We start from the raw sequence: 11,574 nt of genomic DNA, 5'->3' as shown, positions 1-11,574 counted from the left end.
CATTGTCGAATCCCATGACATCTAAGCATATTGTATAAATATTTAGAGTAAATATTCATTTTAGTCTCTTATGTTTTTCGACCTTACCAGTTTGGTTCCTCGAAAATTAAAAAAGCCAAACTGATCCCAAAAATTTTAAATGCGGACCAAAATGATCCTTTTTAACATATTTTATAACACCTGATATGTACAAATTTGTCCTTGAAAATGACTAATTTTATTCACATTTAAAAATTTTAGAGAACGTTTTGAGTTTTTCAAATTTGAAGGACCAAACTGGCAAGATCGAAAAACACAAGAGATTAAAATAGGTTTTTACTCAAATATTTAATATGACATTGATATGCAAGGTCATGCTTTAATACTATTATTTAATTGAGTAAACACTCATTTAAATGCTTTTCTGTGAACACCAATTTAATCTCCAATAACTTAAATTATTATTTTCGGCCCAACTGTCATTTATTGGTGCTCACCGAAAACAAGAGGCGATAAAATGAGTACTAATCCTATTATTTAATATTAATTTGATGGCGGGTTGTGTTTATATCATGATAAAAACTTGGGTGCAGAAGTATAAGACATGTCATATTTAAAGACAAATTTATTTATGTTTTTTTTGTGATTATTTATAATTAAATTTTAATTATAATTATTTTTAATATATTGTTAAGATTTTATTTATTGTTTAGAGACAAATATGTTTTCACCTAATTCTTTCTCTTATATCAAATCTAAATGTTTAACATATGGCATAATAGGATACATGTTTAATTAACGTTTTAAACATTCATTTTGAATACTGCAGAGTTTTAGTCCATTCTTGTGGCTGCCAAAATTTCTCAAGTTTTGAATTGTCCTAGACATTTTTTGTGGAAAAGTCTCTCGATAGGAACCTATATAGTATTTACTCCCTAACTGTATTTCACGATTTTTGTCTTTATTGCACCACTTCTCATCATTATCATTCCATCCGTTTCAAAATAAATATTAACTTAATATAAATTTATTACAAACTAATTAACCATTACTAATTTTGGAGAATATTAAATACTTACTTTCGTTAATAAAAAAGAGAAAATTTCACAAAACTCTCTTAAACTCTATATCTTTCAAAATAGATACTATATTTTATCATAATTACTTCTTAAATTTTAATTATTATTAAAATTACTCCCTACATACATATAAACTTAAATTACAATTATTTATATTAATTCCAATATTTAACGCAAAATTGACAATAAAATTTGTGAGATATCAGACATTGGATATTTGGGAGAAATTGACAATAAAATTTTAACTCTGCATGTAGTGATTGCCAAAGATTGATAACAATAAAAAAATGTTTTCCTCTAAATGATTTCCTCTGTCCATGATAAATGAGTATGAAATACATAGATGGACAGTTTTTGTCCCGCTAGGGACCAATTTAAGTGATATTCCAATTTCATTGTTAGTAATTTAAAATTATATGTATGTGGAGACCAATTTCACTAATAGTTAAAGTTTAAGGAGTAATTTAAAAAATAATAATTTACGGTGTCTACTTACAAAATACATAAAATTTAAGAGAGTTTTGTGAACTTTTCTCTAATAAAAATAATTTTTAAAAAGTAAATGAGAAAGTAAGTATTATTCTTTCTGAATTTTAACAAAATTAATTGTTTTTTAATATACACATTTCTTTTCATTTTTTACAGTGATTTTGAAATTGATGAATAAAGTATTAATAAGATAAGAAGTATAATATTTATTCTCTTCATTTCATATCCAATTTGATAATCTTTTACTTAATTGGTAAATGATAAATAAAACTCAGCAAATTACTCAACAAAAGTTTTCCAATCCTAATTAAACAATTTGCATGAATTGGACAAAAAGTAGAGAGAATGAAAACGGGTGATCTCTTCCCCTTTAGTAAATAAAAGTTCGATTCAGTTTGTTTTTTGGTAAATTTTAGTGATCGAATCGAACAAAAATATATGGTTTAGTGCACCTAAATTAATTGCTATTTTTACTATTGGAATTGAACCGAATCGAATTAAACTGCTCTTAAATCGTTCGGTTCCATGATTTTCTTGTTTTTTATAAAATCTTACATCAATTGAAAGTTCAAAATATATTACAAGAGACATTCTTTGTCCATATAAAGAAAGAAACTATTATTATAGGAAATTATGAATCATATATAGATGAGTAAAAATATTGAAACTCATAATTGTTTGTACATAACATATATAACAATACAATTCACGATTAGTAATATATATAAGAACGCAGTAACATATAAATTAATTAGTTATAATAGTAACATATATAATGATACATGTAATTTATGATACATGTTCCTTTCATACCTAATGCTACTAGAGTTAGATGATATAATCTAAATCATCAAAACTTTCGGAAACAATTTAGTAAGTAGTAACATATATAATACAATACTACAATTCACACAAAATTACTAATTCAAGTAACAAAATTTGTTGAAGAATTTAAACTATAATACAATATCATTCACTAATATCTATTTCTTTAATATGTGGTTCGTTTGGCTCAAACAATTTCTAAATTTATAAAATCATGAACTAAATCGAACATAAATGATTCCTTAAAAAAATTAACTGAATCAAATCATGAAGCTGAACCAAACCATATTTTGTGGTTTAGTTCGATTCGGTTCAATCGGTTTCACGGTTTAAACTAGAACATTTTCCACCCTTACCTTTTAGTATTTAGATCTCACATCAAATGGACAATGGTCAAAGATAATATTTACAAAACTTAAATAACTCTATTCTTTGAGCGGTTGATATCTTTACTGGTACTGTTGCCCCCCTTGGAAGCTGCTCCACTGCTGGAACCAGTGCAGAGATTTATTAAAGGGTTTGAGGTTTAAAATATCGCATATCTTTAGAGAAGGGAACGCCTGTGCAGATAAATTGGCTTCGGTTGGAATCCAAACAAAGTGTGACTTGTGGTGGAACTGTATTCCTTCTTGTATTGCCTCTAATTATAACAGAAATAGATATAGATTGCCTAATTTTAGATTCAGGCACATGTAGCTCTGGTAGTTGCCTCCTTTGGGAGTTTCTGTTTTTTCTCTTCTGCTACTGGTTTTCTCTGTTCTGGTTCTCTGTTATTAATGAATGAAGTGTTGTTGCACTGTTGCCTTAAAAAAAAAACTCTATTCTTTGAGCTATGAGAAATATGCATAAATTTTACCTAATAGATAAAGGGGAATGATCCACTTATTCTAAGAGTAAGTTTTTTGAATTTACTCTTCATCATAGTCCTCAATTCTATAGAATTCAATAGTTTAAATTAATTAGTAAATTTAAATCATTAAATGTCATAAAATTAATGTTTAGAATGAAGAGCCTACTCGTAGAATAAAGGGAGCGTTTTTGAATTTACTCTTCATCATAGTCCTCAATTCTATAGAATTCAATAGTTTAAATTAATGAGTAAATTTAAATCATTAAATGTCATAAAATTAATGTTTAGAATGAAAAACCTACTCGTAGAATAAAGGGAGCGATCCACTTTTAATTAATATTTTTTAAACAAGTGGATGCACAATGGCTCAATGCAGTTTCCCTATAATACAGTTGGTTGAAGATATTATTACTATTAGAAAAAGTATATTAACTACTAGATCAATGGTATGAAGATTAGATTAGACAATCATTGAAGATTAGATTAGACAATTTGACAAGAAGTCTAACCACTAAATGGACTTGCAAAAGGTCCTAGTTCCCACTCTAAGTAGAATGATGGTTTGCACTACTTTGAACCATGAAAATCTTGTTCATGAGAATAACCTTGGAAATAAACTGAACAATTTATTTAAAATAAAAATAAAAAGTAGAGATAAATTACTCCAATGTTTTACTTTATTATAGTCCTACCATACAATTTAACCAATTAAAATCTTGTATGGAATTTCACATGGTTTGTTATCAGCTCAGATTTCATAAGATCGGCTACTATTATTTTTCATTGTGCTAGATACTATCCCCAACTTCAGTACAATTCCTCTTGAGTACCAGACTCTTCAACATAATATTTTTATTCTTTATATTTTTATATTAAAAATTAATTTAAAATCATAATTGTTGAATGTCACAATCCTCATCCAGCACTCTTCACTACTGGATCATCCCAAACCTGTACTTCTATAAATAGAGATGCACACATGAATACTTCTCAGAAATAGGTCTTTGCTTTCCTTACTTACAAGTGACTTAGATAATGGGGGAAATGGAAATACTTGAGGAATATGTTTCAATGCCAGTGAGTCCTATGGCAAATTACTTCAACAGTACTGTGCTAAATGTATTTGTTCTTGGTGTTCTAGAATCTGAGATTCCAATAGATGACTCAACTGTCTCAACACTGCTTGAACATGTGTTCCTTCCCACCAGCACGCGCTTTTCTTCTATCATGGTAAAGTATAACATTATTAGAAACTAACATTATATATAGAGTAGTAGTAAACTTTTTCATGTTATTGTGAAGTAATAATTTTATTCTTAGCTGAATTCTATAATATAACGAGTATACATTAGTTGGTAAAAGATACCACTCCCTCCATTCCTTAACAAGGTTTAATTCCCTTAAAATACCCTTATTTCCTAAAATATTACAGAAAAAGTACAATAAATTAACTAAAAAGATGATAGGTATAATTATTGAACAAGCATAGAATGTTTGCAGAACCTTCAGAGTATAATATAACATTAGTTTTGAAATAAAAACACCTAAAATTAAATTTAAAGTAAGGAATTGATTGAGTGGTATTACAATAATTTGTAGAGTTAGATGAGGACAAAACCAAATGTCTCATTTCATAAATCACTTTATGTGTTATAGATTTATGATGGGTCAATAAACTATTTTTTAATGATTAATAGAAATTATTGTGATTTGGCCTATTATAAAACTTTGGCACATATAATAAAACATGAAATAGGACAATAAATGTAATTACTTAAGAGTTGATATCATGATCCTAAATTACGAATTGCATCACCTTATATCGACATGGTAGTGTGATTGTAGGGTAATATTAAGTTTAGATATTATTTTTAAGACATTTTAATTATTCTTTATTTTATAATTACTCAGATATCAATTTTAACTACTCTATTTTACACTGTACATATTTATCTTTCATCTTAATTTTTGTACATATATTTAAAAAAAACTGAAAAATAACACATGATGCTACTAGTTTTAATTTTCAAGCAACAATTTTGCTGTTCTGAGTATGATAATTATATATTTTACACACTGAGTGAATTTGGACAGATTATGGACAACAAAGGAAAAAAACATTGGAAGCAAGTTGATGTGAGTGTCAAAGAACACATCAAAATTCCAATATTTCCAACCAGCAAGCAACTCAAATGCTATGATGAACTTTTTAACGAATATATCACAAAAATATCTACAGAACAGTTACCACAACATAAACCATTATGGGAAATGCATATAATTAAGTACCCAACAACCAATGCTAAGGGTACTTTTATATTCAAACTGCACCATTCACTTGGAGATGGTTACACTTTCATGACAACTTTACTTTCATGTGTGCAAAGAGCTGATAACCCTTCTGTACCTATAACATTTCCTTCAAGCCAAGGATCAGTGAAGTCCACAATGAATAGCAAAAACATGCTTCAGAAATTACCTGAAACTTTCTCCCTTGTTAAGAGTGCATTTGAATTTTGGAAAGGAGCATTAAATGGTAGCTTGACTGCGAAAGATGGCCACACAGCAATAAGGTCAGGACATGAAGATGTGGGGTTTCGACCTATTAATGTCACGAATGTTTCTCTTTCTCTAGACAACATTAAAGAAGTGAAGAACAAATTGAGAGTGGTATGTATGTATATTTTTAGTGTGTATTTGAACCCTACCTGCCAAATTGTTTACACTAAGGTTGATAGTTAGATTTAAGAGGGAAAGGAAGGGAAAGAGAATACTTGAGAGTCATCTCACAAGTGTTTTTATGACTCCCAAGTCTTCTATTTCTCTTCCTTCCCCTCTAAAATCCAACTCCCGAACTAACACTCAGAGTCTATTTGCAAGTTGAACTTTGGAGTGGAAGAAATGAAAATGGTAGGCTTTTAGAATCATGGCCTGAAAGTCTTTTCTTTTCATTTTTTCCACTAAAACTCAACTCGCAAACTAACCTTTAAAAAATGATAACATTCATTTATTAATTAAGAAGGGAAAATGAGATGAATGTTCATCATTCATTACTCATATATAACAAGTATTGATACTTAAGCAATAGTACTAATATATATGAATAATGAGTAAGGCAAATGAAAATATAAAAAAATGGTTGCCTTTATACACTTATTAAACTCTTTCTAATATGTTGGAGCCCTAGAATACATATATTTTATACTAAGGAATTTTATTTAATATTTATTTTTTTATACATTTTAAGTTCTTATTATAAAATGAGTGGTAGAGATATATCTAAGAACATACACTTATTATGTTCCGTACTATAATAATTAGTTAACTGCACTAATGATGGCAGAAACAGATATTTTGATAATATTTGTACAAGAAACGTTCTTTGTGATTTAATTTGATACTTAGACTGTACCCCAATGATTTAAATAACTCTAATGATAGGTTTATAGTTTTTAAGCCAAACACCAATATCTATTAGTTCAAGTGGTAATGAATTTAGTTTTTCTTAATAAGTTTCTAATTTCTATGTTTGTTGAGTGTTTTGACAATTTAGGTTGCTAAATGAATATTCCAAACACAAATCAGTTAGAGACTAAATGACTAATATATCTTTTAGAGTATAGAGGTTTGAATAAAAGAACGACATAACATTATGATATTATTCGATAATCTATATAGCCGACCATATATAATGAGATAAAAACTTATTATTGTTGTTCTTATTGTGATAAAAGAAATAATTTGTTAACTGATTTTTGTTCTCTCTCTTTAATTTTGTCAGATTTGAAAAGTGATACAAGGTTACAAACCTGTGATGTTTTTTTCATTTCAATTTGTATTTCACTAACTTTTTCACCATTCTCAAAATGTAGAGCGTTAATGATGCCTTGGTTGGCATGATTTTCCTCGGAATTCGGTTATATATGGAAGCAATGAATCATGAATCAAGTAAAGCAAACACTACAGCATTGGTGCTCCTCAATACCAGAAAAGTTAGAGCCTATAAATCAATCAAGGAAATGCTTAGTACTAATTCTGAAGCTCAATGGGGGAATCGAATTTGCTTCATGCAAGTTCCAATTCCAAAATTGAGAGATACCAGTTCATCCAACCCTCTTGAATTTGTGCTGGAAGCCAACAAAATTATAAAAAGGAAGAGATATTCTTTGGCAGTGCCCTTAACTGATGTGCTTTTGGATTTGATCAACAAAATTAAAGGCCCTCAGGTTCATAGATTCAACAATTGTTTTCTTTATTGTTTTAATTTTGTTTTTTATGATCATATGATGAATTTCACTAAAAGAGTACTCAACCAAAAACAATGATTCCAGCCAGAATCATATGGTGAATAAGTAGGGTTTAAGGTGTAAAGTGATAAGGAGATTGAAGGTTAAAAAGTCATTGAATAACAAAATATTAATATTGCATTTTTTATTTAACAAAATGTATTCTCCCATCTTAAGGTGCGAAACTAATTTATTCATTTTGAGGTGTATAACTGTCTCACTAACAAGTGTTATTCCTGGACCTAATACAATATACAAATATTTAATGTATATGATTTTATACTACTAGATTAATATCACATTTATAGTATTAATATTAACTAATATATTAACATTTGGTTATGAAAAAATTAAGTACAAAAAATCAGACATCATTCATTTGGTCAATACAAGAAGAAAGGTTATTGCATCCATCACAAATGAGATACTTTAACTTTGATAATTACCATCAGAATCACTCCATCAAAAAAACCAATGTTCAAAACTACTACATTTATCTCTATCTTTATATATTTTTATCCTATTTATATACTAATTTCCATGAAGATGTGGATAAAAACATTAGACATATTGTTGTAGTATCTATAAGAAGTTTCCTTTTTTTCAATGAACTTACCCAAATTAATTTTGGAATAATCATTTTTAAACATATTTATTTGAGCAAAGGATTAGAGAATACATTATAATAATCACATAATTTTATATTAATTTTTTAAGAAAATGTAATATCGAACATTTTTAAGATCACAGTAAACTACATTTTCCTTGTTTTAATGTTGCAGGCTGCAGCAAGATACGTTCAGAAGACATTGAATAATGCAAGTTTAAGCATCTCACACATGGTTGGACCAGTTGAACAAGTTTCTTTGGCAAATCATCCCATCAAAGGATTCTACTTTATGACCGTTGGATTATCTCAGGTATGTGCAGGTTGATCCCATATTTATTTTTCAGATATATATGTTTGAGCAATATGTGCATATGTCATTAATTTGATCGGGAAATAACATCAGGTTTTTCTCATGTACACAGTACACTCCGAATACTAAAATGACTTTTATATCCAGAATTAATGAATGCATTTATTTATGCATGACTTTTATAAATGCAGGAATCCTTAATGAAAATACACCCTTTTTGAGATGTTAGAAAATGTATTTCAAAACTACAATTCGGACCATAATATTACTAATTTTGGAAGTTTTTATAATAACATAGTAATTGTAATTACAAATACATTAACAGCATGTTCCCACAATTTTCTGTGATTGCCGTAAACATAAATACAATCTAGAACACTAATAACACGTTCAAAAAACAGGGGAATCTCTACCATCAGGCTTCGAATCTGAGGTTGAGGTCTAGCCTCTCTTTTCAGTGGAAGTTGAGCTCGTCAGATCTGCTGCCTGTGACCTATGCTATAGATTATAATATCCATGCGTTATGAGTATAAAAATTTATACACAATTAATATAACATTTATCATTCATTTATATTATTTTTGAAGAGTGAATAATAATTAAAAAATGAATAGTGGATGATGGACTGAGTGTGTAGAAAACTTTTATCTAAGTCACTATATACATTTTTTCTTATAAAAAAATATCATCACATGATGAGCTGCTAGTTTACCTTTTCAAGCTTTTAGGGAAACACTGATGCAGCATATAAATGTTTAATCTATCCCTCTATTAAACATTTTAGAAACTTTGGTGCATGATTAATCACTTGTCAACTACATTAGTTTTCTACAATTTAGTGCTCACATACTAAATATAGCAAAACATTTTAATTTTAATGCAGAGTCTCACTGTGACAATAACAAGCTACATGGGATATTTACGAGTTGGATTTGGAGTGGAGAAAGGCTTCATAGATGAACACCAACTCAACTCATGTTTCCAAACTTCTATGGAGATGATGCTGAATGCAACAAGAACATAAATAATTGATCAAAATATCAAAATAAGAATATGCTTCTTCAATACAACATTTTTAGTTTGCAATGGTTGTGTGTGTGGTTGTTGCATTTTTAATTTAAAATATGTTTTGTGCAAATGTCAAAATAAGACAATTGAAAGGCTTGTATTTATTCATGCATGCTTGCATTTGTGAGTCCCGTTTTGTGTTTATCCGATTGAATATGATTGGTCATCTTTGGCCAACGATGAAATGAATAGAAATAAAACGGTGACATGACATGTTGCACAAAAAGAGAGGATGGCGAACAGTATTGACAGAAATGGAACAAAGGAAGAGTGGTTGTTGAAGTTAATGCATTGATGGCTTGATGCTAGTAAACTTTAAGATAATTGAAATGCATAAATATTTGATATATATATATATATAAATATAAGGGAAAAGAATGTATGCACTAATAATGTATGAATTTTATACACTTTTATTTATAGTATCTAGCATTGATATTTAATTATGAGAATAAAATATCTCATCATATCATGAAGTAACTTATATCCTCAAGTCCAATTAGTAAAACATATGATATATATATTGTTTTGTTTTAGAAATATTTAAAAAAAATATTATTTTAGAAATAATTAAATATGACATATGGCATGACTCCTTATATTAAGAGATATTTTATTCTCTTTAATTATTCTTGAGTTTTTACAAATGTAATTCAAATGAATAACAAATGAAAGAATATTTGTTATAAATCTTTATACAGTTATTGCATAGATTTTACACTATAAAATTAATTTAAGAGTTTTTTTATATTTGTTAGTTTATTAATCATTAATAATTAAATATATTAAATTCTAAAAATTGAAGTATCTACTTTGGGACAGGCTATTATTGTGGGAAAAAAGGACAGAGTGCATTTGTAATATACTTCCGTATGTTATTGTTGTATGCAATTTTAACTGAAAATGATATGAACGTTTGTATGTCTATATATGTGGGAAATTCATTATAATTGGATATAAGTATGATCAATGATAGGTAAGTTGAATTTATTTTATTATTCCATCTTGTCCTAAACATAATTTGATTTTTTTGAGTAATATTTGTTACGGGATCAATCAAATATTTTAAAAATGACTAGTTACTTATTCATACGATGAATAATAACCTTGGTTTAGTTGGTTATACAAAAAAATAAGAAAAAAATATTAATATTTTTTGTCTCTAATACGTTTAGTCAATTATTTTTATAATTGCTAATATTATTTTTAATATAAATAATTGATCATTTGATATATTACATAGGAATACAATAAGTACATGGACTCGTGAGTACCACAAAAAATACTCATAATGAGTCGGGTAAGTGTCCGTATTTTTGGACTTGCAGGTAATTGAGTCCTGAAATTTTAAGACCCGCTGTTATAAGGGTCTGAGTCTGGGTAATGAGGTGTCCAAACTAATGAGTACCAGAACGCGCTATTCATATTCATATTTATATATAATATATATATAAATATTTATTTAATTCATAATGTTATTTTGTTAATTCATAAATGTGATTGTTATGTTGTTAAACATTCATGATATATTATTAAGTAGTGATATAATGTTATGTTGTTAATTGATATGTATAATCCAATATTTTTTGATTAAACAATTCTTACTAAAGTCAATTTTACATCATAATATTGATATAGTAAATTTAAAATATGTTTAATACTTTAAATATATTTTATAATTTTACTCTTGTTGATTGCCTAGATAACATATAAGATTGTAGGAAACATACCTACGATTACATAAATTACTCGCAATTATTTTTAGAGTAATTACCCATTTAGTCCTACGTTTTTCGACCTTATCAGTTTGGTCCTTAAATAATTGAAAAACCCAAAATGGTCGCAAAAAATTTCAAATGTAGGTCAAATTAGTATTTTTGGGATCAAATTAGTCCCTACCAAGTGTTTTAAAATATGTAAAAAATGACTAATTTGACTCACATTTGAAATTTTTGTGGATCATTTTGGGTTTTTCAAATTTTGAGGACCAAACTAGTAAGGTCAAAAAACATGAGGGGCTTAAATGAGTATTCACTCTTATTTTTAATGTTTTTTGAATTTGTGAGTATCTGTAGATC

General features: G+C 27.9%; 1 protein-coding gene across 1 annotated transcript; it reads left to right on the top strand.

Annotated features, from left to right (window-relative positions):
* The first annotated feature begins 4,267 nt into the window (after nucleotides 1-4,267).
* LOC109339160 (O-acyltransferase WSD1-like) lies at nucleotides 4,268-9,572 on the top strand. Its single transcript, XM_019576569.1, has 5 exons — nucleotides 4,268-4,452; nucleotides 5,317-5,892; nucleotides 7,095-7,448; nucleotides 8,291-8,428; nucleotides 9,312-9,572. The coding sequence occupies exons 1-5, from the start codon at nucleotides 4,294-4,296 to the stop codon at nucleotides 9,450-9,452; spliced, it is 1,368 nt and encodes a 455-aa protein (XP_019432114.1). The 5' UTR covers nucleotides 4,268-4,293; the 3' UTR covers nucleotides 9,453-9,572.
* Nucleotides 9,573-11,574: the final 2,002 nt, after the last annotated feature.

The sequence above is a fragment of the Lupinus angustifolius genome, unplaced genomic scaffold, assembly GCF_001865875.1.
Source record: "Lupinus angustifolius cultivar Tanjil unplaced genomic scaffold, LupAngTanjil_v1.0 Scaffold_60_19, whole genome shotgun sequence".
In the NCBI taxonomy this organism is placed as follows: Eukaryota; Viridiplantae; Streptophyta; class Magnoliopsida; order Fabales; family Fabaceae; genus Lupinus; species Lupinus angustifolius.
Note: the sequence above shows the minus strand (reverse complement) of the source record. Positions and strands in the feature narration are given on the sequence as shown.

Coding starts and splice junctions, on each gene's coding strand:
- LOC109339160 (XM_019576569.1), top strand. CDS start 4,294: ATGCCAGTGAGTCCTATGGCAAATTACTTCAACAGTACTGTGCTAAAT. Junction 5,893..7,094: donor TGAAGAACAAATTGAGAGTG/GTATGTATGTAT, acceptor CTCAAAATGTAG/AGCGTTAATGATGCCTTGGT. Junction 7,449..8,290: donor ACAAAATTAAAGGCCCTCAG/GTTCATAGATTC, acceptor TTAATGTTGCAG/GCTGCAGCAAGATACGTTCA.